This window comes from Oryctolagus cuniculus, chromosome 1 (genome assembly GCF_051225735.1).
Source record: "Oryctolagus cuniculus isolate XC-2025 breed Fujian yellow rabbit chromosome 1, ASM5122573v1, whole genome shotgun sequence".
Classification (NCBI taxonomy): domain Eukaryota; kingdom Metazoa; phylum Chordata; class Mammalia; order Lagomorpha; family Leporidae; genus Oryctolagus; species Oryctolagus cuniculus.
In genome coordinates this window covers 829,950-855,291 of record NC_142867.1, presented here as the reverse complement: position 1 = coordinate 855,291, position 25,342 = coordinate 829,950, and the positions used below count along the sequence as shown (strand labels likewise).

General features: G+C 70.7%; 2 protein-coding genes across 7 annotated transcripts; one reads left to right on the top strand and one right to left on the bottom strand.

Annotated features, from left to right (window-relative positions):
- The first annotated feature begins 4,119 nt into the window (after positions 1-4,119).
- Positions 4,120-20,025, top strand: SLC67A1 (solute carrier family 67 member 1). 6 transcript variants are annotated; one of them, XM_089306919.1, is made up of 12 exons: positions 4,120-4,374; positions 4,492-4,610; positions 5,799-6,014; positions 9,530-9,627; positions 9,862-10,022; positions 10,317-10,449; positions 15,048-15,166; positions 15,890-15,997; positions 16,203-16,303; positions 18,199-18,300; positions 18,534-18,654; positions 19,795-20,025. In XM_089306919.1, the coding sequence occupies exons 3-12, from the start codon at positions 5,907-5,909 to the stop codon at positions 19,974-19,976; spliced, it is 1,233 nt and encodes a 410-aa protein (XP_089163045.1). In that variant the 5' UTR covers positions 4,120-4,374; positions 4,492-4,610; positions 5,799-5,906; the 3' UTR covers positions 19,977-20,025. The 6 variants fall into 6 exon arrangements, with proteins under 6 accessions (XP_089163045.1, XP_069913977.2, XP_069914062.2 ...); XM_070057876.2 differs by lacking the exon at positions 4,120-4,374 and having other exon boundaries at positions 5,812-6,014; XM_070057961.2 differs by lacking the exon at positions 4,120-4,374 and having other exon boundaries at positions 4,589-4,610; positions 5,848-6,014.
- Positions 20,026-21,187: 1,162 nt separating this feature from the next.
- Positions 21,188-22,251, bottom strand: PHLDA2 (pleckstrin homology like domain family A member 2). The gene is made up of 2 exons (XM_051841538.3): positions 21,557-22,251; positions 21,188-21,450 (listed from the first exon to the last, which is right to left on the bottom strand). Exon 1 carries the CDS (start codon positions 21,957-21,959, stop codon positions 21,564-21,566), a length of 396 nt encoding a protein of 131 aa, XP_051697498.1. The 5' UTR covers positions 21,960-22,251; the 3' UTR covers positions 21,188-21,450; positions 21,557-21,563.
- Between the last annotated feature and the right edge of the window lie 3,091 nt (positions 22,252-25,342).

The window sequence follows — 25,342 nt, the reverse complement described above, 5'->3', positions numbered from 1 at the left end:
CCTCGGGACGGGGAGGAAGGGCCCTAGGCAGACCTTCTGACCCCCCAGGGGACGGGAACGAGCCAGGCTCCACCAGTGGAGGGGGTCGGCGCACAACCCGGGCAGCGGGCCGGGCCCTGCATCTCCCCCACCCCCGCCCTAACGCGTCTTCAAGGCACGCGGTGGGGTGGGGGCGGGGCCCCCGGGGGCGCCGCGAGGCGGGGTCACGCGTTGACCCACAGGCCCCCTGCAGCAAGCAGCGCCCTCCCCCTGGCGGGGGCCCAGGCCCGGCGCCGCGCGAGCGTCCCCCCCGCACCAGCGCCCGCGCGGCGCGCCCCACCCCCAGGACCGGCTGTTCTGGGGCGGCTGCCAGGCACGTCCTCCGCAGGTGCCGGCCGCATGCCGCCCGGGCTCCGGTTACAGGGGCTGCCTTGTGCTTGGGTCGGGGCCGGGGTCCGCACTGCCCGCGAGCAGGCCCGGGGGGCGTCTCCCTGGGGGCCTGGGGGAGGGGCTGCCTGGTCCCAGCTTGTCCAGGGCGTTTTGCTGGTTTCACCCTTGACTGGCCCAGGAGCCCCTGGACATTGGTCACCCCAGGCTTCAGAGGGTCCCTCCGGGGGCTGGGGCGGGGTCTCGAGGGTGTGTGAGCGGCACGAACCCCCTGTCTGGCAGCTCCGGGCCGGCCCAGGGCTCCTGCCGCCAGGGACTGGCGCGATAAACCCTGGACAGGTGCCCCGCCCCGGCCAGCCCCCACGGGTGCATCTGCCCCCACGGCACCACTGGCTCAGAGAAGCCCAGTGCCCACCCGGAACGCCAGAGAGGGGACGTGGGGCCCCCCGCCCTGTGTTCCAGGGCCCCCTAGGCCGCGGGCTCCCGACTTTCTCTAGGGGTTGTTGAGTGCGCCCTATGAGGGCGCCTGTGCAGGAAGCCGAGGCCCAGCCAGGGCGCCCCCTCCCCCGCCAGCGGGGACCCGGGGCCGCTCGGAGCCGGCTTTCCTGCGTTTGTCACTCCCCCCTTCCTCCCAGCCAGCGGCCAGTTCCCAGGGCTGGGTTCGCCCCGGCTAGGCCTCCCGGACACCCTGCAGGCCGAGGGCTGCTCAGACTCGGGGTTCAGCAGATGGGGCGCCCGCTGCTCCGTGTGCAGGGGGCCCAGGGACCCGGGGGCTTCGCCGGCAGACGGCTTCCTGCCCGCTGGAGTCCGGAGGCGCCCGGCCCCAAAGCTGGACGCCTGCTGCCCCCTGGTGTCTGCAAACGGTACAGCTGCCAGGAGCGCCGCCCACCTAAAGCCAGACCCAGCTGCCACTCAGCAGCCCCCAGCTCCGCCACGCTGGCGCCCCACACCTGCCGGCGCGGGGCGAGGGCCTTCCAGCCGCAGGCCGCGGTTCTGCCAGAGAGGTCAGGCAGGGCCATGGAGGCTGAGACCCTCATCACCCCTGGGTGCTGCCGGCTGTCACTCAAACACCTTAGAAACAGCAGGGCCCCGCCCACCCCCAGGGGAGCACGGCGGGGGGAGGGAGGGGGGACCTCTGGTCTGAAGGCCCCTTCTGTACCCCCTCTCCTTTCCTCCCCTCCCCTCCTCTCCCTGGTCCCTTCCCCCCCTCCCTCTTCCCTCTCCCCCTCCCCTCCCCCTTCCTCATCCTCCCCCTCACCCCCTCTGACCCCAGTTCTTCCTCTTCCTCCAGGTCCGGCCTGCATTTTCTCCCTCCATCTGAGCCCCTGTCCACTGCCCCCAGGCCACGCCCGGCCCCCCATGGACCCTGACTCCCAGCGCGAACCAGGCCGCCGCTTCTGCTACCCATGGCCCTGAAGACAGCCGCAGGCTGTTCCAGGCAGCAGCGCCCGGCTGGGGGGGGCCTGCAGCCTGCTGAGGGGGGGAGCAGAGGCAGCGCCCGGCTGGGGGGGCCTGCAGCCTGCTGGGGGGGCAGAGGCAGCGCCCGGCTGGGGGGGCCTGCAGCCTGCTGGGGGGGGCAGAGGCAGCGCCCGGCTGGGGGGGCCTGCAGCCTGCTGGGGGGGGCAGAGGCAGCGCCCGGCTGGGGGGGCCTGCAGTCAGCTGGGGGGGCAGAGGCAGCGCCCGGCTGGGGGGGGCCTGCAGCCTGCTGGGGGGGGCAGAGGCAGCGCCCGGCTGGGGGGGCCTGCAGCCTGCTGGGGGGGGGGCAGAGGCTGCACACGGCAGGGGCCTGCACGCTGCAGCCGGGAACTGGCTTTACCCTGAGGGCTGTGGGGCTCTGTCCTCACTGCCCACCTGGCTGGGGACAGGGGAGGGCACTGCCCAGCTGTGGGGCAGGCTGGGGGCCCTGACCTTGGCAGTGGCTGCCTCTGCTTGCTGTGTGTCCTCGAGGAGGCTGCTGACCTCTCTGTGCCTCTGCTCAGCTGTCTCCCAGTGGGGCTCGGAGGCCAGCATGTGCCACCCTCAGCACTAACCAACAGCAGACCACGAGGACCGGGCATCTGCCGAGAGCATGGGCGTGAGCAGCCCGCGCAGGCTCAGAGCCCGCCCAGGGCGTCGGTGCCAGGCTGCCCTGTGCCTGAGGAGGCGGGGCTTAGGGCGGTCCTCACAGGTGGGACACTGAGACCGGGGCACTGGCCAGTGCGTGGACGTGGGCTGCCCGCAGAGGGGGCTCCAGGCTGCCGGGTGCAGCCCCGCCCGTGTGGGTGCTTGGGTGCTGCGATGGCCCCCGTGTTCCCGTGGCTCAGGACGTCACAGCCTTCCTCCTGCGAAGCTGGGCCCTTCCCGCAGCATGGCGTCTGCCCACGTCCCTGGAGGGGTCAGCAGCTGTGGCCCCGCGGCCCCGTGCTCCCCGGCTGCCTCCCCACCTCTGGCGCTGGGAGTCTGTCTGGTAGGGGCGGGGACCTGATGGGGAGTCCCCTGTCCCAGAAAGCCCTGGTCCCCGGCAGCCCCCGTGCAGAGCGAGAACAGGGTCCCTTCCTCTGGCTGTGGGTTCTGTGGTGGGATCCCGGAGGGGAACAGGGCTACCCCCGACGGCACCCCAGCTGTCCCCCAAAAGTCCCCGCAGTCTCGGGTGCTGCCCCTGGGGCTGTTGGCCCTGGGGTGGGTGTGCCACACCCCACCCGGCGGACCCCCAGAGCCAGGCCCACAGTGCAGCTGGGTGGATGAGGAGGGGAGGGACCCCAGGCCCCCTCCCCCTAACGCTGCATCCAGACTTGGTCCCCGGGGCACCAGGGGGACAAGCCCAGCTTCCACCTCCCTGCCAACCCCTGCCCGGACTTCCTCAGCGCGGGGCAGCCCAGCCACTCCCACAGCACCCACAGAGGGCCAGAGGAGGGGGGGACAGAGTGGCACAACCCCAGGGCTGCCAGACAAGCCCCCACCTTGCCCAATGACACGGACACCAGACACCAGGCCGGGGTGGCTCTCAACCTGACAACCCCAGGACAAAACCGAGATGCTGAGGCCGGCCCCGCCGGCCCACAACGCCAGGACAGCGGCCTGAGGCTGTGGTCAGGGCTCCCCCTGCTGGCCGTAGCCTGGCACTGCACCCTGTCCGGGCCTGAGTTGGCGCCTGGTGGCAGGAAGGGGGTCCCCGCTGGTGTCCCATAGGAAACAACCGGGGTAAGAGTAGGGGCCTGTACTTCAGTGGGACCCTCGCCAACCTAGAGGGGCTGCGCCCAGCCCAGGGCCCACCAAGGCCACTGTCAGCCCCCAGGCTGTCCCCTCCCTGCTTTGTCACCTTGTTTGCATCCTGAGATTCTCTGTGTCACACCTCCTGCTGCCGGCCATTCCCAGCCCCCTCCTGTGGCATGGCTACCCTGGGAGCTGTGCAGACCCCGCCATGGCCCACTCCCCCAGAGTCAGCCCCCGGACTCCCAGCTGCCCTGGCTTCCCTCCCCCTCCCCTGCCAAGGCCCCTGGGCTCCTCCTCCCAGCACTGGGTCCCTTTGCCCCCCACCCCCTGCCCTCTCCTCTCTGTCCCCGGACACTCCTGGGGTGACTCCCCCAGGATCAGCGCTCCCAATACTCTCAGTGCCGAGGGCACCCAGCTGGGACCCCAGCCCCTGGCTCTGCCTGCCCAGCTGCCCTGGCTTCTCAGCGGCGCCCAGTCCATCAGAAAAGCCCGCTCCTCCCACCCCGTCGCCTCTCCACGGTCCGCGGAGGTGGACAGCCACTGCCAGCTGCCCTCGCGGCCAGAGGATCTTTCTAGAATACAAGGCAGGGGACCCAGCAGCCTCCACTGCGCCCTGTCTCCCACAGCCGCACGTGAGCTACAGCCTGGGATACAAAAGGGGGCTCTTCTCGTTGACACCCTTGGGGGTCCCCGCTCCCGCCTGCGCCATCAGAGAACCCTAGCCCGGCACTGGCCTCGGTCCTGCCCACTTCCAGCCCTTCTGAGGCCCCTGGCCTGGTGGGGAAGCCCCGCCTCCATCCCTCCTGGGAAGAGCAGGTGACCCTGCCCCCTCCCCCAGCCCAGCCCCCAGCCCAGCCCCCGGCCAAGCCCCCGGCCAAGCCACTTCCTTGGGCAGGAAACCCAAGGGATCCGAGCCTCTCTCTCCTCACCCAGCCCCAAGGGCGATTTTCCCACACTCCCGGAACCAGGAAGCTCCTCCGCCCCTGCCCTGCCCTGCCATTCAGCCCAGCCAGTCTCACAGCCACAGGCCCGGCGCGGCCCCAGGAAGAGGGGTAAGTGTCCAGCCCCCCGACCCTCGCACCTCACAAGCTCCCCACCTGCCTAGAGGCTCTGCAGCCCCTCCCCGCCCTGGGCCTCTTCACCGTCCACACCCTTCAAGGCCCAGGGAGGAGTCCAGTGATGGCCCCGCCTGCCAGCCAGGGCCCGGGGCACCTGGAACCCCTTGGGGAGAGCTCCCTGCCATAGAACCGTCGGCACCCCAGTACCCCCAGATGTCCTGACTCGAACAACCTGAGCCTCCTGTGCCCCCGCCCCAACCCTCCCCCAGGCCAGCCCTCTGTCGAGGTTGTCCCCCAGCAGGACCTGCCCAGGCTCAGGGCTTGACCTGGAAAGCCCCTCCCCCTGGCGGGGTGACAGGGGACACGCCCTCCTAGGGCGAGCTCGGCCCTGCCCCTCGGCACCCCGTCCCCCATTCCCTCTCATTCTCCCGCTGCCCCTCCCCTGCCCCGGACGGACACCCCGTGCTGCTCAGGGGTCAGCGCTCGGCCCCCCCCCCCCCGCGCCGCTGGATGGCTCCCAGGGGGAGGGAGCGGTGGGCGGGGCAACCCGCGGGGCGGGGCGGGCCTGACCAATGAGCACGCAGAGGGCGTGGCGCGGGCGCTCCCAGGGCGCGGGGGCGGGGCTCCGCCGGGGGCGGGGCCCGAGCGTGTCCCGGAGGGCGGACGCCCCGTCCGTCACCCCGGGAGGTCCCAGCGCGGGGCGGGGGCCCGCGCCTGCCTGGCCCCCGCCCCGCCCCGGCCGGCCCCGGCTCCCCAGGCTGCCCTCGGGCCGCGGTGCACGCAGGTGCGGATTCGGAGTCCGGTTCCCTCCGGTCCAGGGGAGCGGAGCCGCCCCAGGTGAGGCAGTGCTGCCCTGACTAGGGGTCCCGGCAGGCTGAGTTCTGTCCACCCACTCACACCCACAGCGCTCCCTTGGGCCCCAGCGGGAGGAGGCCCCCCTGTGGCCCACCGGGCTAGGGTCGGTGCTGCCCTGGCTGCTCTTAGCAGGAACCAGGGCTTCCACCGCGGGCGGTGCCTTGCTGGGCAAGCCGCGGGGTGGGCGCTCAGCTGCCCTCCCCCAGAGGCAGGAGGCCACAGGTGCCCTGAGACCACGGGCCACCCGCTCCGTTCTCCCGGGAGAGCCCTGCTGGGGTCCTGCAGCTCCGTCCCCCAGGCCCACACCGCCGCCTGCGTGTGACTCAGCGCCTGCACCCAGATCAACAGGACTTTGGCCCCCCCGCCTGCTCCCAAGCCCCAGCAGCCTCCTGCGTGGATCCCTCCGGGTCTCCTGCACCCCCAGCCTCCGCCAGGATGCCCAGCAGCCGGGGCGCGCTGCGCCGGCCCTGGGTCGTGCTGCTCACCTACGTGCTGACCGCGCTGGAGTTCACCTGCCTCTTCATGCAGTTCTCCATCATGCCTGTGAGTAGCCCCCAGCCCCCGCCCTGCCTGCTGGGGGTCCCAGGCCCACCAGCAGATCCCGTGCCCTGGGGAGACGCTGTAGGGAGCCCTCCACCCCCACTGCCAGGCAGCCCTCCATGCTGCCCTTGGCTCCACGGCTCCTGCCCTGCTCGGAGGCCTTTGCCCTGTAGACTGCCCGCACCTGCTCAGCTCACAGCCCGGCCCTTGGGCGCCTGAACAGGGCACCCTGCACCTGCCCAGCAAGTGGGCGCCTCCTCCCCTGCACCTGCCCACACGCGACCCCCGGGGCCGGATTCGAATCGATGAGTTTCTCTCTCCCCGTGGAACACGAGGACCCGGACTCGGTCCGACCCGCACCTGGAGCCAGGCCCTGGCCACGGCAGGGTCCAGCGGCCACCGCAGGCTGTCCCGGATGCATCCGCTCGCCCTCTGCCCCCTGCCTCCTTCACTCCTGCTTGTCCACTCAACAAGCCTTCAGGGGCGGGCCCACAGGGCCTCACCCTCCCAGGGCCACGGCTGTGTGGTCGGGCCGAGCCCTGGCATCGCCAGCGGCTGCTAAAAGCCCCCTGGAGACTCTCACGAGTAGCCACGTCCAGCCTGGCCGAGTGGCTCGGCCACCGTGGGCCCCACACTGTGCTGCGCCTACTCAGAGTGGGGTCCTGGCCCCCAGCGTGCCCAGCAGGACCAGGGTGCCAGGGCCGGGTCCCCCAGAGTCTGAGGCTCATGGAGTCGGGGCCACCCCCGGGAGGCGCAGCCTGGCTCTCACACCTGCCTCACGGCCTGGGCTGGGAGTCCAGCTGCACGTGGGCATCGGGTTTTGCTGCCTTTCCAGGCCAGGCAGGCCTCCTCCCACTGCCCGCCAGGCCTCCCACACCCAGCTCACACCTTCCAACAGCCTGGCTCCCTGAGCCGGGGCCCCTCCCCAGCGCGGTGGCCTGGGCAGGCGCCTTGGTTCACCTGTCATAAAATGGGTAACACACATCTCTCCCTGGCAGGCGTGAGCAGCTACAGCCCAAGGGCGGCTGGGCACTGGCCAAGGGCGCAGTGGCTCCTGGTCACCCTCCAGGAGAGGCGTGGGTGTGTGCTGGGCTCCCGTCGGCTGAGCCTGCTCCCCGAACTCGGAGTGCAGCAGGCCACGAAACAAGCCACTACCTCGGCCCCGGCATTGGGGTGCTGGGGGGGAGTACCACGGCTGGGAGGGCAACCACGGGGCAGGTGTGGGGTGGGGACACCTCCCTGGAGCCAGGGCCGGGAGGAGGCAGGAGGGGCACAGCCAGCGTGGGGGCCCAGAGAGGGCCACGGCTCCTAGGGGCCCAGGGAGCTCCAGGGTCGGGCTGGACTCGGGACTGGCTGCTGAGGGGTGGGGGAGGAGGCGCTGGAAGGGGCCCCCCCAGCTCTGGGGAGGACAGGAGCCCAGTTCCACACAGGCCGAGTTGAGGACTCGGAACGGGACCTCTGTGCCCGCGTCACTCGGGGACTCCGAGTCTCAGAAGTGGAGTCGGCCAGTCCTGGAGATCGGGGCTGGCAGAGGGGGCTGGGAGGAGGCAGGGACCTGGGACAGCCCGAGCGCGGGGTCACACGGCAGGGAGGCCGCCGAGGCAGCTGTCCCAGGTGGGAGGCCTGCAGGACTGGCAGCGGCCGCTCGAGGGAGAGCAGTGGCCCGGGGAACGCAAGGCAAAGGGCATCTCGTCTGAGCAGCTGGGGGCCGCTGGGGTGGTGTCGGGAGCTGGGAAGACACGGGGGTGCCCCGGGGAGCCGGGAGCGCGTGGGGAGGGGGACCGAGGTGGGCAGGTGAGCAGGTGTGCACAGCAGGTGCGTCGGGAGAAGGTGGGGCGGAGACAGCGCATACTCCCTGGGTGGGGCAGGGTCACAGCGGGCAGCGGGGTCCGGCCTCTGAGGCTCCTAGGGTGCAGCTGAAGTGAGGAGGGGGCAGGAGGGTCCATGGGAGTGGGGGAGGGGGTTAAAAAGATTTATTTTGCCTGAAAGGCAGTGCGACCCGGGAGGGAGACAGGGAAGCAGCGGCCCTCGTCCACTGTGCACACCCCACGGGGTGCGGGAACCCCAGCGCGTGAGCCACCTCCACCGCCTTCCCAGGCGCATCAGCAGGGAGCTGGACGGACAGACAGCAGCCGGGACTGGAACTTGCCCTGATCCGGTCTCGGCGGGCAGTGCTGGCCCTGCGGGGGACGACTCCCTGCCCTTGCGGCTGAACCTGCACTGAGGCGGGGGCGGGGGAGGGGGAGTAGGATGCCGCAGCCTGTGCTCCAGAGGTCTGGGGGGCATCCGGGCGCCGCGGCTGAGGCCGCCAGCTGGGACGGCCAGTTCCACACTGGAGGGTCTGGCTTCACTTCCAATTTGGCTTCCCGCTTCCTGCTAGTGCGCTTGGGAAGGCAGCCTGGCCCAGCCCCGGCTGCTGCGCACACTTGGGGGTGAGCCAGTGGATGGAACGTTCTCCCCCAGCCTTGTCACTCTGCCTTTCAAATAAATAAATCTTAAAAAAAAAAACAAACAAAAAAGATGGGGCCACCACTGGAGCACAGCAGAGCAGGTTAAGCAGCCGCCCGTGACACTGGCATCCCGCACGGGCGCCGGTTCAAGTCCCGGCTGCTCCATTTCCCATCCAGCACCCTGCTGATAGCCTGGGAAAGCAGCAGAAGATGGCCCAGTGCTCGGGCCCCTGCGCCCTCAGGGGAGATGCGGCCGGCGCCCCTGCTCCTGGCTTCAGCCTGGCCCGGCCCTGGCTGTCACAGGCACTCCAGAGCTCTCTGTGTGTCTCTTCCTCTCTCTCGGTCTCTCCATCTTTGTCGGTCTCCGGCGCTGTGCCCTTCGCATAATCTCTAGAGAGAGGCGTCCAGACACGAGGCGGGCTGGGCAGTACACTGCTGTCTCAGCGGCCAGAAGTCCGAGACCCACCCGGCAGCAGGGCCTTGCTCCTCTGAGAGCAGCGGGGAGGGCCCACCTTGGCTGGGTCCGCACGTGTGTGCTGTCACCTTGCCGCCCCTTGGGGGCCTGGGGCCCAAATTCCCCTTCTAGTAAGGGCGCAGCCACGTGGCGAGGGCCCGCCCTGAGGCCCCGGCTCGCTCAGTTATCTCTGGGAAGATGTCAGGCTCCTGGGAGTCAGGGCACAGGGACCTGGGGCTGGGGTGGGGCACGGTCCACGGGCCGGGAGCTCCGATGGCGAGGGTGAGCCCCAGGGACCTGGGACAGGACAGGCTGTGGGACCCCGGCCCCCAGGGGACACTGTCCGGCCCCATTCCTCCCTGGCAGGACCTTCCCAGGAGGGGTGAGGGCCTCACAGACCAGGCTCCGCCCCGCTGGCCCACCGGCCACCTCCCCGAGGCCGCTAAGGGGTCCCCACAAACCTGCGAGCAGATGAACGCCTCTCCGAGCCCCGAGCGCAGTGGCCCTGCAGAGGGCCAGGCAGCGGCCAAGAGAGGAGGGCAGAGCCCCGGCACCCGCACCGCAGGTCCTGGGCGCCGCCCCCAGCCCTCAGCCCGGGCCCTCTTCCGTTGCAGTATCTGTCCCGGAAACTGGGCCTGGACCCTGTGGCCTTCGGCTACCTGCAAACGACCTTCGGGGTGCTTCAGCTGCTGGGCGGGCCTGTGTTCGGCAGGTACCGTGCCCCGGGAGGGGGAGGGGTCCCCAGGGTGACACCCACGGATGAACCCAGGCCAGCGGCGCCTCAGCCGCCCTGGGCTCCCCGGGGCCCAGCCAGGACGTCCAGGCGCTCTGAAGGAAGAGGATGTGACATCTCGGGTGACAGCCGGGGCCCCGGGCAGGAGGAGCTGCAGGGACGCCCCTGGAGGCGTCGGGTCTTCACGGTCACGCGGGGACCGCTCCTCCGCAGGTTCGCGGACCAGCGCGGGGCGCGCGCCGCCTTCTTGCTCTCCTTCCTGGCGGCCTCCCTGCTCTACGCGCTGCTGGCGGCCTCCTGCAGCCCGGCGCTGCCCGGCGTGGCCCTGCTCTTCGCCTCGCGCCTGCCCGCGGTGCTCATGCACACCATGCCAGGTGGGCGGCGGGGGCGATGGGCAACGCTCCGAGGCAGGGGTAGACGGGGGGAGGGGGCTGGGGGCATGGCCTGGGCGAGGGGAAAGGGCGTCTGGGGCGTGGCTTATCGAAGGGGGCGGGTCAAAGGTGCAGGGGAAGTGGGGCGCGATGTGGGTGGGGAGAGGTGGGTGGGTAAAAGGGGGCTGGGGCGTGGCTTGTGGGAGGGGGCGGGTCAAAGGTGCGGGGCAGGCGAGGCCTGGAGCGGCGAGGGTTGGGCCAGGGGGTCCGCGCACCTCACGGCCATCCCGCCCACAGCCGCCCAGATGGTCATCGCCGACCTGTCCACGCCTGAGGAGCGGCCCGAGGCCCTGGGCCGGCTCGGCCTCTGCTTCGGCATCGGCGTCATCCTTGGTTCGCTGCTCGGCGGGACGCTGAGCGAGTCGTACGGGTGAGTGGCGTGAGCCCGGCGTCGCCGTCTGCGCGCTGGGCGCGTCGGGGTCCGGCCCGCGGAGGGAGCGCGCCGCGGCGTGGCCGACAGAGGGCGCCGCTGGCCCGCGCGCTGGCCCGGGCTGGACCGTCCGAGCGCCCGTGGGAGTCAAACTCTACCTGCAGGACATCAAGGCAGGGCCCGGGGCGGGGATGGGGCAGGCGCCTGCACCCCGGGGGGCACAGGCTGTCGGGGGCGGGGTCGCTGGGCCTCAGTTCTCGGGTTCCTCTTGGGGCGCGTGCCTTTCCAACTGCCCGCGGAGGTTCTGGGGGCGACCTGGATTCGTGGGGGAGGGGTTCTGGTGGGAGGACGCCAGGGCAGGCGGCCGCGTGGGGCCTGGGGCGCCGGCACACTGGCAAGGCAGGCCCGTCCTGGCGCCGTGAAGTCAAGCTGGGCCTCGCGTGGACGGGGAACGAAGCAGCCCGGGCCAGGGACCTCTGCGTGGGAACCTGGAGTGGGTGGGTTGCCGGGGCACAGAGACAGCCTGGGGTCCAGGGGGGCCTGCGGAGCCCCGGGCAGCTGGACCAGGGCGGCCACGGGGGCAGGGGGCAGAGTCTGCCTTGGTTTCGCAGTGGAGGAGAGGAAGGGTGAGCTCATTCGGAGAGGGATCTCGCGTGCTCTGCTCACTGCGGGACGTGGCTGGCGGAGCTGGGCCTGGGCAGCGCCTTGCTGGGGGGGGCACGAGGAGGAGGGGCAGCCTGGGGGTGCAGGCGACTGGGGTTCGCCGCTGGTCAGGAGTGTGGGGAGCCGGCGCCCACAGGGGCTGGACACCTGCGGCCGGGGCAGGCAGGCTGGCCTCGACACCGGCTCCAGTGCGCAGGGCTGCATCCCCGCACCTTGCGAGGTTCCGTCGGCCCTGGTGGTGCCCGGTGTCTGGCACCCAGCACACGGCCTCGCCCGGACGCTGCCCCTGCCCTCCCGGTGGGCGCCGTTCCCCCGTCTTCTTCACCTGCCTTTTTTCACCATCCCAGCTGCTGATCATGGAGACACCCGTTTCCCCCTCCTGGCAGCCCCCACCCTCACCTTCCAGAATGTTCCGCCAGCTCGCCTGGCTCCTTTCATCCCAGGTCCCAGGAGCTTTAGAACCTTGACGTCTGAGCAGAACAGGACCGACTCCACGTTCCTTTGAGGAGTGGGAACTTGAAACCCCCTCCCCAGCTCCTCGTCCCACCCAGGCCCAGGGCTGGGCTGCAGGCGGAGGGGGTGGGGAACCCCATGCAGGTCTTTGTGCTGTGCCCGGGACACTGGAGTCCTGGAGGGGCGCTGTGGCTGCAGCAGCCCCTGCAGCCCTGTGGTGGGCTGCCCAGAGCAGGCAGAGGCACCAGGGCCCGTGCTGGTGACTGTGGCCACGCGCTGGGCTTGTGTCCCACGAGATGGGCCATCTGCGCAGGCCCCAGGGTGCACGGGCTGTGGGCTACCTCATCCACCAGGTGCTCCTGGGCCCCGGGTGTCAGCCCCTCGGGCAGGGACTGGCGGCCACTGCCCTCCTGGTTCAGGCAGCCTTGCCATGGCGCCACCTCGAGCCCCAGCCCTTACCAGGCAAGAGCTAAGCTGCCTTCTCCTTCCTCGATGCTTCTCCCAGCTGCCTTCTCCTTCCTCGATGGGAACCCAGGCACAACGTGGGCTCCCCTGGCTGCCCCTCTCTGTCCACCCCGCCACCAGGGGCTCCTGTCCCTGAGAAAGGGCCCAGCCACGGCCCAGCCAGCAGGTGGGAGGAGGCGGTGGGCATGGCTGCTGCGGCTTCCAGAGCCGCACTCGGGAACCTGGGCCTGGGGCCCCGCAGTGCCTGCCAGCAGCTGGATGCCAGCCCCGAGGGGCAGCCAGCCATCCACGTGGTGCCCAGGCCCTGGAGCCGAGGAAGCCGGGGGGGGTGGCCATGGGGAGGGGCCTGGAGGACTCTGTCCTGGGGGCCGCGGGAGCCAGAGCGAGGTCTGTAGTGGAGTCCCTCCCGTGGGGAGAACAGGGAGCCAGGCCCGGGAGTCGGAGCCCTGATCAGGTTTGAGGGCAGCGCCTGGGTTTGCTGGGCACGGACGTGGGGGCAAGGGAGAGCGGAGTCGGCTGCCCCAAGGGGTCACTGCGGGATGGAGTCGAGGTGGCCAGGGTCCAGCCGGCGCGTCGTGTTCGGGAGGCTTTGGGTCATCCAGGTTCAGCGCCGAGTGCAGCTTGTCCGTGGATCTGAGGGCAGCGGCGGGGGACGGCCCTCGGGTTAGCCAGCCATGACCCACAGGTCAAGGCCAGGCCGGCACCGCATGTGGGTTAAGCTTTGCTGGGACAGAGCCAGTCCCACTTGCTGGGGATTCAGCCTGCGTGGGGCCAGTGCCAAGGCAGCCTACCGACCCCCCTTCCCTCCTGCTGAGCCCACTGAGTCCCAGGAGGGGCGGGCTCCGCCCCAGAGTGGGCCCGGGCTGGGCTGGGGAAGCGTCCACCCACAGACCCTGGAGGTCGCCTGCCCGGCCCCCTGGGCATAAGCTGGCCAGGGAGTGGTGCCCGCTGTGACCGCTGCCCCCGGCCCCGGGTGACTCAGCACCTCCTCACGAGGTCCTCCTCTGGGCACTTCTGACCGGGCAGAGGAGCCCTGCTTCGCAGAGTCCCCTCCAGTTAATGAGTAGCCGGGCGCTCGCTCCCTTCCACGGTGCTGCGGGGGGGGGGGGCGCGTCCTGGGCAGCAGATGAGGAGGGGGCTGTGTCCCGGCCTCTGCGAAGGCGCTGGGGCGGTCTGCGTGGTTGTGGCCTGGGGGTCCCGGGGCTGGGAGGATGCAGAGGCCCAGGGGGGCCAATGTCCACTTCAAGAGGTGGCTCCAGTCACAGGACCTTGGGGTGCTGGGGGTGTGGGCGGGGCGACACGACGGCGCCCCATAAGCCAGTGTGCATGAAGTCAGGGCCAGGTGAGCCCCGCCTGACCTGCAGGTGGACAGAGCGGGGCTGCAGCCCAGGAGGTCCGTAGCCTGGCCTTGAGCTGCCCCCTGGCAGCAGGTGCCAGGCACGTGGTGACCCCTCTCAGCCAGCAGGAGTGACGAGTGAGCTGAGCCCAGGCAGGCCAGGAGGGCTCCAGGCCCAGTGCCCTCCCGGGAGGCCTCAGGACAGGGGCGACAGGTGCAGGGTGTGGGGTGGGCAGGGCTGTGGGTAGAAGGATGGAGGGTCCCGGTCCTCTTTCAGCAGTGTCCGTGTGTCCATCTGCAATCTCTTGTCCATCTGTTCCACCAGGAGAAGCAAGGGGTGGACAAAATAACGCAGCCCGGCCCTGCCCTTGGTCACAGCTCCACTGAGAAAACCATGAAAGCACCTGTGTGTCCTGTGTGCAGGCGTGGGTGCCCTGTGTGCAGGCGTGTATGATGTGCACAAGTGTGTGTGACGTGTGCAGGCATGGGTGCCCTGTGTGCAGGTGTGTGCCACATGTGTCCTGTGTGCCACGTGTGTCCTATGTGCAGACACGCACTCATGTGTGTTCAGATGTGTGTGTCGTGTGTACAGGTGTGTGATGCGTGTGCTGCTGTGTGTGCAGGTGTGTGTGGTGTGTGCACAGGTGTGGGTGCACACGTGTGTACATGTGTGTGGTGTGTGTGCAGGCATGGGTGCCCTGTGCGCAAGCGTGGATGCCCTATGTGCAGGTGTGTGTGCCACGTGTGTCATGTGTGTAGGGGTGTGTGATGGGTGTGTGCGTCCTGTGTGCAGGTGTGCACTCGTGTTCAGATGTGTGTTGTGTGTACAGGTTGTGCTGTGTGGCATGTGGTGCAGGCATGTGTTTTGTGCATCTGTGTGCACACACACACGTGGGTGAGGTGGGGAGGACTGGGAAGAGTCCTTTTGTGTAACTCTGGAGGGGCCCTCGCAGCTTGGGGCTGGCCTGTTTTTGGGTGCGGGGTGCCCCCGGGTGCTGACCTGGGTGCCTGACCCAGGCAGATCTGGGGGCTCTGGTGAGGTCTGGGCTGCCCAGGGGAGGGGCTCCCATGTTTGCCGACCAGGGTCTCAGGGCGGGGTCCAGCCCGTGAGCCCATGCCCAGGGCCCCGAGGGGAGGTGGCCTGGGGGGGCGGGGCAGCCCTTCTGTCCTGCCCGTGTCCCCCGGAGGGACTGGGCCAGCGCTGTCCTGTGTGCGCAGGGCCCAGGGCCCCGAGGGGAGGTGGCCTGGGGGGGCGGGGCTTCCTCCTCTGCTGTGAGGGGTGAGGGGGACGGTGGCTGTGGGATGTGCCAGAACTTTGGGGCTCTGAGACCCGCAGGCCCCACATGTCCCACCCCTCTAGGAAGCGGGAGGGGCCCACTGAGCTCCAGTCCTTGGGGGGCAGGGCAGTGTGCCCTGGACGCGGTGGGTGCAAGGCTGGCAGTAAATTCACCCTGTGCTGCCGCCCAGGAGTCCTGACCCCAGGGACCCCCCCCCCCGGCCGGAGCTGTCCTGCTCGGTCCCCAGAGGCCTTGAGGGCCAGGTGGAGGCAGCGTCCTGGGTCCCTCCATCTGCACCTGATAAGTGCAGCCCAAGCCCGGCTCCGAGCTGTTCCCAGCCACTGCGACCCTGCTGGGACCAGAGGGCAGTGGGGCACCCGTGCAGCCCGGCGTTGTCCCCCCAGGATTCAGTGCCCGGCCATCGTGTCCCTCGTGGTCAACCTGCTAGGAGCTGTCCTCAGCTTCACCTGCATCCCAGCCAGCACCAAAGGGGCCGGCGCCAGCGCCCAGGCCTCCCGCCCAGGTAAGCCCACCAGGTGCGCCCGCCCAGGTGCTGGGCCAGTGCGAGGCGCAGGCTCCCGCCATCCCATTGGGCCAGCCTCCGGGGGAGGGCAGTCTACTCCAGCCAAGGGGGCCTGGGAGGGGCGTCGGGGGCCACTCCCCCTTGCCTTCCTCAAGCTCCTGCCGGCTTCTGACACCAAGTCAGCCCGTTCTGCAGAGGCCCCGGGGGACCAGCGTGGACGTGGTGGGCAGCAAAGCCCTGAGTGTCCCGGGGGCCGTGAGGACGCCGGCGTGGGGACACTGCCCAGCTCTGGGGCTCGCAGTGGGGGGAAGGAACTCGGGCTAGGCTGGCCTGGCCTCCCCTCCCCCCGACCCCCACTTGCCTGCTCGGTGACCGGGAGCCGGGTCTGGGATGCAGAGACCCACCTGGGCCCCCCCCGCCGACCCCGGGACAGGAGGCCGGGGAGGAGCCGCCCAGAGAGGCCCCACCCCCGGGGGAGTCCAGCGGGCAGGGAACGCCTCCTGGTCACTGCCCTGGCTGTGGGGTGGAGGGCCTCCCTCCTGCCTCCCTGGGGGCCGGGAAGTAGGCGGGGCCCTGACAGCCTGGGGGAGCTGCTGGGGGGGAGTCCCCGTCCACAGGCCCTGCTGTGACAGGTGTGCAAGGGCGGGCTGGGCCAGGCCGAGGCTGCTCGGGCCGCTGGGGCCGGGGCCTCCCGGTGGCCTGAGCGTGTCTCTGGCACCCCAGATGGCCCCACGGCCAGCGTGTTTGACCTGAAGGCCATCTCCCGGCTGCTGCTGCTGCCCGGCGTCCTGCGGGTGTTCCTGGTCAAGGTGGTCTCCGGGCTGCCCTCAGGTGAGCCCAGGGCCAGGGCCCTGCCCCCACCCGACCGTGCCGCCCCCCCCCCCCCCGGACCAGCACCTTCCAGCCCAGCAGCCCCCAGGGAAGGCGCCCACTGAGCCCAGCCCCCGCCCAGCCTGGGCGAGCGTTTCCTCGGCACAGCCGGCCCGGCCCGGAGCAGGGCTGTGGAGCCCACGGTGCCGTCCCCTCCCCCGCCCAGGCATCTTCATGGTCATGTTCTCGGTCATCTCCATGGACTTCTTCCGGCTGGAGGCCGCCCAGGCCGGCTACCTCATGTCCTTCTTTGGGGTCCTGCAGATGGTGAGCGGGGTGCCCGGTGCAGCCTGGGGCTGGGGACGGGGTGGGCCTCGGATGGGACCAGCCCTCGGCCCGGCCGGAGGTGGGAGAGCCCTTGCTTCCTGCCCGTGCCCGGGGCTGTGCGTCCCACGAGGGAGACCCTCCTGCTGCCATCTGGCCCTGGGGTGAACACTGTCCCCCCAGCTTCCCTGCGGCTTCGGGACTGGGCTGGGGGCAGGGATGGGTGTGGCTGCCCTGCCCCCCTCTGCCTGGTGGCACAGCCTGGGCGCGGCTTGGGGAGCTGGCGAGGGGCGCTGGGCCGTGCTGTGAGTGCGTGGCACTCCTGGTACCGCTGAGCCTCCTGCTGCCCGGGCCGCAGCCCCAGGACCGTGAGGAACAGCGCCCCAACACTGCCGGGGCCGGGGAGAGGTCGTGGGGGCCGACCCGGGGAATGAGAGCCGCGCTGGTAGTCAGAGGGTGGTGGCCGTGGGGCTCTATGCACTGGTTGTTCCCAGCCTGTCTGGGGCCAGGGCCCGCCCAGCGCAGCCCAAACCCCAGCTGAAGGCAGGGCCCTCGAGCCCCTCCCACGGGCACCAGCCCTGGCCGCAGGGCGCCCTGCCCGGGAGCAGCTGGGCCGCAGGACGAGCACAGGACACCGCAGGGCAAGCTGCACAGGGTCCGGGTAGGGCCCGGGGCGCTGGGGACCCCAACACCGGTCGGGGCAGAGGAGGAAGCTGGGGGCTGGCTGGGTTCTGCGGGCGCCTCCGGCGGCTCCCGCTGTGACCCCTTTCCTGCCCCACGACGGCTCCCTGTGGGTGGGGGCCGGGGTCACCGTCACTCTGCCCCCGGAGGAGGCTGAGGCGCCCCCGCCCGCCCTCCCCAGGGCCGTCCGGGTCACAGGTGGTTCAGGGAGCACCGGGGGTGGGGTGCCGCAGAGCTGAGCTGAGGTTCCAGTGCTGACCCCCAGCCGGGAGCTCACCGGAAATGAAACTGAAAGGTTTATTTTGGTGGAAAAACGCGGGAATCGGGCCGGGAGGGATGACTGCATAGGTCGCCGACTCCTCTGCGCCAGAGTAAACACTTGGGCCCGTTGTCCGTGAACTTCTTGAAGTCCCCTTGTATGCCAGGGGTCAGGGGTCAGGGCTCCAGTGTCGGGGAGTGGAAAGGTCACTCGGAGGACAGGGGAGCCATCGGGGCAGGAGCTGCATGGAGCAGAGGCCAGGAGGGAGCCCAGGGCGCAAAGGGGCCGGGGCCAGTGGGACCCAGGGCTGGGTGGGGGCGGGGCTGGGGTGCCTCAGATGGCCTTGGGGACCCCGTGGGGAAGAGGGCGGGGCTGGGGGAGCAGACACGGGCAGGGGACCCACGGAAGGCAGGAGGGGGTGGTGCTTGGGCTGCGGTGCGGTGCCGGCTGGGAGGTGGGAGTCGTGGGAGGGGCGGGGTGGCCAGCAGCAGCCGGGGCTGGAAAGGCCGAGCCCGAGAGGCGTCTTGCGGTAGAAATCGGGGCGAAAGCAAGCATGGTGCTGGCGCATGGGGCACTCGCTGTCGGCAGAACCGGTTTCCCTAAGCCAGGCAGGAAGTGGGGAGAGTGGCCGGTCCGGTTCCATGGCGCAGGGGGCCCCAGCCCTGGACTCCACTGACCCCAGCTGGCCCCCAGCCAGGTCTGCGGCTGCCCCGGGCACTTCCTGGCTGGCGTGGGAGGAGCCGTGATGACCAGATAGGAGGCAGCCAGGCCTGGGAGCCGCCCGAGGGCTGGGCCGGCTGCTGAGTCACGGCCGGAAGGAGCCCCCTCTCCGCGGGCTGGGGCTGCCGCAGGTGTCCCAGGCCCAGTCTTCGGCCCTGGACGCGGCTGCTGCCCTGGGGGCTGGGGGCGGGCAGGGAGCCGCAGTGCAGGTGCCGCCCTTCCCTCTCGCCCCTCACAGCTGGTCCAGGGCCTGGTCATCGGGCGGCTGAGTCGCCGGTTCTCGGAGGAGGCACTGCTCCGGGCCAGCGTGCTGGTCTTCGTGTTGGTGGGCCTGGCCATGGTGAGAGCCCCTCCTTGGGCTGCCCCCACCAGTGAGGGGCTCCCAGGCCCACTCCCCAGCGCCTGCACACGGGCACAGCCTGAGTGCGCCGGAGCCCCGGGTCTGCCCACAGGGCCCCCGCCGCCCCCAGCCCCGCTCAGTGCCACTCCGTGGGGGCAGCAGTCAGGGTGCGGAGCAAGGGGGTGGGGCCCCGGGGAGGCCGCCCCCAGCACACCCGGCCTCTGCCCCTGCAGGCGCTGATGTCCAACGTCTTCCACTTCTGCCTGCTGACTCCCGGCCTGGTCTTCAGCCTGTGCACCCTCAACGTGGTCACGGACAGCATGCTGACCAAGGCCGTGCCCCCCTCCGACACAGGTGAGGACCCCCGTGCCAGGCCTGCTGGCCAGCCCGAGGCAGGCGGGGGCACGGGCAGGAGCTCACTGGACAGGAGGCTGGGCAGGGGGCTGCGCAGCTGCGTCAGTTTGAAGACCCCTGCAGAGCCAGTCTGGGAGACAGTGCAGCGCCTGGGGGATGGGTGGCCCCTCCCCAACCCCAGAACAGGCACGTCTCAGTGCCCAGGGTCCTCCCAAAGCACCGAGTGGCCGAGTGAGGAAGGGCAGATCTTGGAGCCGCCAGGGCCCCAGGCGGACGCTATGTCCACCGTGCCTGAGAGGGGCAGGCTGAGGTCTGGAGGCCCACGTGGCTCCTGGGGACCAGGCCCGTGGCTAGGATGGCAGGTGTCCTCGCAGGTGGGCCAGGAGCAGAGAGCAGGGAATAAGGCCCCGGGGGCGGGGGGAGGGCATGGCTGAGAAGGCGCTGGCTGCCGAGGGTGGGGCAGGTCTGGGCCAGGGCCACGGCCACGTCATATCCTGCCGGGCCCCACCCTGGCCGCCTGGGAACCTGAGCACGGGGGTGGGGATGGCTCCCGGTGTCTCAGGCGCGTGGGCAGTGGGAGAGGCCGCTGGTCCAGTCCCCACGCTGGGCCGCCCCTGGCTGGGGCTCCTACTGAGTCCTGATTGAGTTGATTGATGGCTGGGCAGAGGGTGTAGGGGGACAGGTAGGGGGGCGGGGCTGCGGGAGAGGCAGGGTGGGGGTATCCACCAGCTCCCTGAAGACCCCTGCCCTGGGAAGGGGGTCCATTGGAGGTGGGGGCCTTGGGGACAGAGTGGCTGTAGGAAGCGCTGGCACTGTGGGTAGACCCTCCCCAGCCGACCCCATCCCTAGGCCGGGGACCATGCCTCTCCCGGACATCCTGGGTGGCAGGTTCCCCAGGGGCAGACGCCGGCATCCTGGGCAGATCTGGCAGGGCAGGGCCTGCTGCCCTGACCTGTGGCCCCATTCCCAGGCTGCTCCGTGCCTGGGAACTTTCTGGAACAGGGAGGAGGCTCAGACCCACTTCCGGGGAGGGGGATACACCTGTGCGGCTGGGCGGTGGGTGGGGGTGGGGCCTGGAGGCCGGCAGCCTGCGGGTGGAGGGATGGACTGGACGGGTGCCTGACCCCTGCCCCCCCGCAGGGACCATGCTGGGCCTCTGTGCCTCGGTGCCGCCGCTGACCCGCACCCTGGGGCCCACGCTGGGCGGCCTCCTGTACCGCAGCTTTGGTGTCTCTGTCTTCGGCCACGTGCAGTTCGCCATCAACGTCCTGGTTCTCCTGGCGCTCTGGGGGGCGCCTGCGCACAAGGACAAGGTGCAGTGACCGCTGTCCCTGGGCACGGGCCGTCAATAAACTCGTGGACCCCACCCCACCCCAAGGCTGGCTGCTTCGGGCCCCAAAGGTGTTTGCGCCGCTCGGAAACCGGGGGGGGGGGGGGGGGGGGGCTGAGGGAGGCAGGGGGAGGGGCAGAGCCGCTGCGAAGCCCCCCTGCTGCTGCCCTCACCCACAGCCCAGCGCGCCCACCTGAGTGGCACAGGCAGAGCTCAACAGACCAGGGAAGCCGAGCGTGGGAGGGAGACCTGCCTCAGGAGTCCACGCCTGCCCCAGAGGCCCTGGTCTCTTGGTGGTCCCTCTCCCACTCCCCTCATGGTGGCCAGTGCCGGGGGGCCTGCTCCTTCCCCGAGCCCACAGCTCCGGGCGCTCAGAAGGGCCCCCAGCACAGGGGCCCGGCCCTCAGCGTGGCACGGTGCGGGGAGGGGGCTGTGGGCAGCCCTGTGTCCAGGGACGCAGGTGGGACGCGACTTCCGGTGCCTGCAGCAGGAGGGACTGCCAGCGGATGTTAACACTCCCAGCCCTGCCTGAGACGCCGGCCGCCCAGGCCTCAGGAGCCTGCCGTCCCCAGGCCGCAGACTGGGGGCTCAGAAAGCCCACGTGCTTGGGAGACCCCGGGTGGGCCGGGGTGGGGGTCCCGGCTCCCCGCTTCTATCGCGTTGGAAGAACTCCAGCCCTCAGCACGGGGGCTTCACAGGCAAACACCCGGACTCAGCACCCAGGCCTCGCGGCCACCCAGCCGAGGGACAGCCCCGTCCGCGTCCAGCGGAGACCCTCTCCCACCTCAACTCCCCCTCTCCGGCCAGAAAGGCCCCCTAGCTCTGCCCACGGGGAGCCCCCCCAGCCCCCTACCAGCAGGCAGGAGGGGCAGAGGCCACGGGCTCGGGGGGGGGGGGGGTGTCTCAGGAAGCGGCCCAGGGCCTCCCCCACCCAACCTCCCTGGCCTGGCGTAGACGCGCAGACCTCTCGCGTCTTCTCCCCAGACCTATACCGGCGCACGGCGCTCTGGGTGCCAGGACTCCCGGTGCTGCCAGGGTCCAGGCGCGCGGGAGGGGGGACCAACAGGGCGGGTGGGCGGGCGCTTCCTTCCGGTCAGCGGCGGGACAGGTGGTGCGGGGGTGGAGGGGGCAGACGCCCCTCCCGCCGCCTGCTCCCGCGTCCCAGCCCTCAGGACAGAGAACTCCGTGCCAGGCGCCGGTAGAAAAAAACAGTCCTTTATTCGGGTCGGACACAGCGGTGCAAAAACAAAATATTAAGAACGCTTTGACGACAAACAGCCGTTACAATAAATACCCGGAGCGTGCAATAAGTTAACGCGCCCGCGCCCGGCGCGCGCGCCAAGGTCCCGGTCCGCGGGGCGGGGGCGCAGCCGCCTCGGGCTCCAGCCGAGCGAGCGGGCGTCCCCGGGGCTCCTGCCCGTCGTGGCCACGCCGCCAGTCGGGCCTGCTTCGTCCTGCGTGCGGCTCTGTGGGGGAAGAGGACCGGGTCAGGGGGCTGCGCCAGGACGGGCGGGGGTCGGGGTCCCGGGCTCCCGCAGCGCGCCCTCCCCCCGGCGCCGCGCCCGGACTCACCGGCGGCTCAGGGCGCGCGGGCCGCCCGCGCGTCGGGCTGCGTGGCGGGCGCGGCGCGCTCCTGCCGGCCGCGGAAGCCCTCGAGCGCGCGGCGGTTCTGGAAGTCGATGAGCGCCAGCGTGATGGCCGCGTTCCAGCAGCTCTCGCCCGCGCAGCGGAAGTCGATCTCCTTGCGGTCGGTGGTGACGATGGTGAAGTAGACGTACTTGCCCGTGCGCTCCACGCAGTCCACCTTGAGGATGGAGTGGAAGCGCAGGTCCTTGGGGCGCGCGCCGGGGCCGGCGGGGAAGAGGCGCAGGCGGTCGGGGGTCAGCACGCCGCGCTTCTTCTTCCAGAGCTGGAACAGGCTGTCGCTGCGCTTCTCCAGCTCGCCCTCGCGCAGCACCTCGCCGGGGGTCTTCATGGCGGCGGCGGCGGCGGCGGCGGCTGTGCCCGCCGCGACCCTGGCGAGCGGCCTTTAGAGCGGCCCCACCCGCGGCCGGCCCCGCCCCCTCGGGCCACCGACCCCGCCCCTCGGGGCGCAGCCACTCCCCTAGGCCTCCGCCCCCTTGGCCCCAGCCGCGCCCCCTCGATCAGCTCGGTCTCTGGTCTCTCGGGCCCTGACCCCTGCGCGTCAGGTCCTGGCTGCCCCTCGACGCCCGCGCGTGGTCTCCGCCAGCCTTGACTCATCCCCGGGACACCCCCCAACCCTCCGCGCGCCCCGAAGTCGGTCTCTGCGGCCTCAGGGCTCCTGGGGGGAAGGGAGGGTCGCCGTCCGCCCGGGCGCTGGTCCTTGGGGATGCCCTCGCGCCCTCCCAACCTGGCCACCTCCCGCTCGCACCTGGAGGGACCCCCCTCCGAGGCCTCGGCTTCCCCGTCTGTGAAATGGGTTCAGTAGCCTGTGCTGGACCAAGTAGCCAGGGAAAGAGCTAGAACAGGACCCGGAGGGGATCTCGGGAGAGGCCGGCCCCCTCCCCGGAGCCGGCAAGGGGCGCGGCGCGGCTGAGTCATCGCGGCCTTCCTACCGGCTGGGGCGGGTTTATTTGCCTTCTTCCTTTAAAGGGTTTAATGGGGAGCAGGAAGCGAGCGCCAGCTCCTCCCAGGTTCCCAGGGGTGGGGGTGGGGCCGGCAGAGGGGGGACCCCTGGCTGCCCGCTCCCACACTCCCACCCGGCGCGGGGTGTCCAGAGCCGCACAAATGGAAACGCAGGCACTGGAGGTCCAGAGTTCCAGCAGCAAGTGCTGAGGCAGTGGCACCTCCAGCAGGGAGCCAGCCCTGGGACCCGCCCCGCTGGGCCCTGCGGACCCGTGGCCTATCCCAGCCCCCAGCCGCTGCCGGGAGGAGGGGTGAGGCCCCTCGGCCTGACTGTGGGAAGCCGCCAGCTCTCCCCACTCTCCGGCCAGTACTATCCTGGATGGGGCCTGGCTGCTAGCCAGCGAGGACGCCCCAGCCAGGGGCCCCTCTGGGGGTGGGAGGATGCAGGTGCCCAGGGGCCAGTATCACCTGGGCCTCCAGGAACCCCCACACTCTGCACTACTTGAGCACCTACTGTGTGCTGGGGCCTCAGGCGAGAAGGGGGACCCCATCTCTCCACAGGAGCTCAGTGGGGCTTGGAGCACTGTGAGGGTGGGGCATGGGGGCCAACTTGGTGGACTGTGGGGGAGGGGCGCCGGGGGAAGCCAGGGGTCCAGGAGCCCGGGGTGGGGGGCTGCCTGTAACACACGGGCTGAGGGCTCCAGGAGGGGCCGGGTTCCACCTGTGGACGCCGCCGCCCTGGGGTGCCCTCGTCCAGCCTCCTGCCCGGCACCCAGGCTCCTGCCCTTGTCTATGTGTTAGTGGGGACGTACAGGGAGGGGGCTCTGGACCTGACGCAGGAGAGAACTCAGATGTGAGACAGCAGTGGGCAGCAAGGCGGCAGGCTTCCTGGGGCGGGGCAGGCATCAGAACGGCTGGACGCCTCTCCAGACAGAATCTGAGCAAGGGCCCCGGTCCCTCAGCCCGGGACAGCGAGGCCACGTGGTTCCGTGGACAGCACACACGTGGCAGGCCAGCGGGCGGCTCGGCAGAGCGCCGAGAGCTGGGCACACAGCCCGAGCTCTGACCCGGGCTCATAGGGGCACAGGGTCAGTTCTCCCGTGTCTCCCCCCTCCTCCCCCCAGGACGCAGGGTGCCTGGGCGTGAATCGGGCGAATTCCTCCCCATGTCTCACCGCTCAGTGCCGCCAGGCTGGGAGCCCACCTGGCACGGGCAGAGGGGCGGCCCCCCGGGGCCTGCCCCGGGGCGGGGGCTGTGGGGTGTCGGGCTGGGTGCCCCGTGGGGCTGAGCAGCGGACTCTCCCGGGGAGCTGTCCTGGGGGACGAGGCTGGGCCCCGGCAGGTTCTCGGGGTCTGGGCAGGACCGTGTGGGGTGAATCCTGGGCTGCTCCCCGGTGAGCTGCTGCTGGCCTTCATCTTCCTCAGCCCTGCGGCCCCGTGCACACACACACACACATACAGACCGATTCCCGACCTCCTAACACATACACACACACACACACACAGGCTGATTCCCCACCTCCTAACACATCACACACACACACATACACACACACACAGGCTGATTTCCGACCTCCTAACACATCACACGCACACACATACACACACACACAGGCTGATTTCCGACCTCCTAACACATCACACACACACACACACAGGCCGATTCCCGACCTCCTAACATCACACACACACACACAGGCCGATTCCCCACTTCCTAACACACACACACACACACACACAGGCCGATTCCCCACTTCCTAACACACACACACACACACAGCCGATTCCCAACTTCCTAACACACACACACACACACACACACACACAGCCGATTCCCGACCTCCTAGCTGACACATTGAGGGCCTCTTAACCATACCCACCCCTGGACCCGCCAACTCCTGGCCCTGCACACGCAGGCCTCCCCCAGGGGCCGAGCGGGAGCCCCGGGGCACCCAGACACGGGCCCCAGCGTCCTCGCCTCGGTCAAGCCCAGCAGGGGACACTGGTGATGCCGGGGGAGGGCCAAGCGTGGGGCCAGCCCCTTCCCAGCTGAGCCCGGGCACTTGGCACAGGGGAGCGGCACCCACAGTGGGAGCTTGGCAGGGAGGTGGCGTGGGGGTCTTGAGGAGGGGCTGCCTCCACTTCCCACGCTTGCTGGGCTCTCGGGCGTAGTGGCGACAGCATGAGCCGAGGCCACTGACGCGCCCAGCTCCCGCCCGGAGCCCGGCTGTGCCAGGCCGGATGCGGCTCCTCACCAGCGAGGTCACCTCCCCCTGGCGGGCAGCGGGCCCTCCAGGCACTCGCCCAGCCGGTCTGGCGATGGGGCCGGCCTGAGGGAGCCGTGCGTCACCCTCTTCCCGGGGGTGGCCGTGCCCAGGGATGGCCCCTGGCGGGGTCCTGCTCCCCGGCCCCTGACAGCTGCCGCTCTCCCTTCCTGTACAAGCTGAGACCCCTCCTCACCTCATCACTGCCCGCCTGCCAGGCCCCGGCGTCCAGGCCTGCAGGTGAGCCCAGGGGGCCTGGCGCATAGGACCTGAGTCACCCTGACTCAGGCCGGCCCTGCCACCCCTCTCCTCCGGGCTGCAGCCCCAGAACCCGGGCAGCGAGGCCAGCCGGCCTCTCCCCACCTGGTTCAGGCGCTTGCTGCCTGTCTGGTTCCGGGAGGCCTGGCCAGATCTGACAGGCAGGTGCTGGGCACCACGGCCTACGAGGGAGCCCACCACCACCATGTCCTGTCACTCACAGCACAAGGAAGGAGCCACCCCACGTCCGT

Coding starts and splice junctions, on each gene's coding strand:
- SLC67A1 (XM_070057772.2), top strand. CDS start 5,189: ATGAGCACGCAGAGGGCGTGGCGCGGGCGCTCCCAGGGCGCGGGGGCG. Junction 10,450..15,047: donor ACGCTGAGCGAGTCGTACGG/GTGAGTGGCGTG, acceptor TTGTCCCCCCAG/GATTCAGTGCCCGGCCATCG. Junction 18,301..18,533: donor TGTTGGTGGGCCTGGCCATG/GTGAGAGCCCCT, acceptor CTGCCCCTGCAG/GCGCTGATGTCCAACGTCTT.
- PHLDA2 (XM_051841538.3), bottom strand. CDS start 21,959: ATGAAGACCCCCGGCGAGGTGCTGCGCGAGGGCGAGCTGGAGAAGCGC.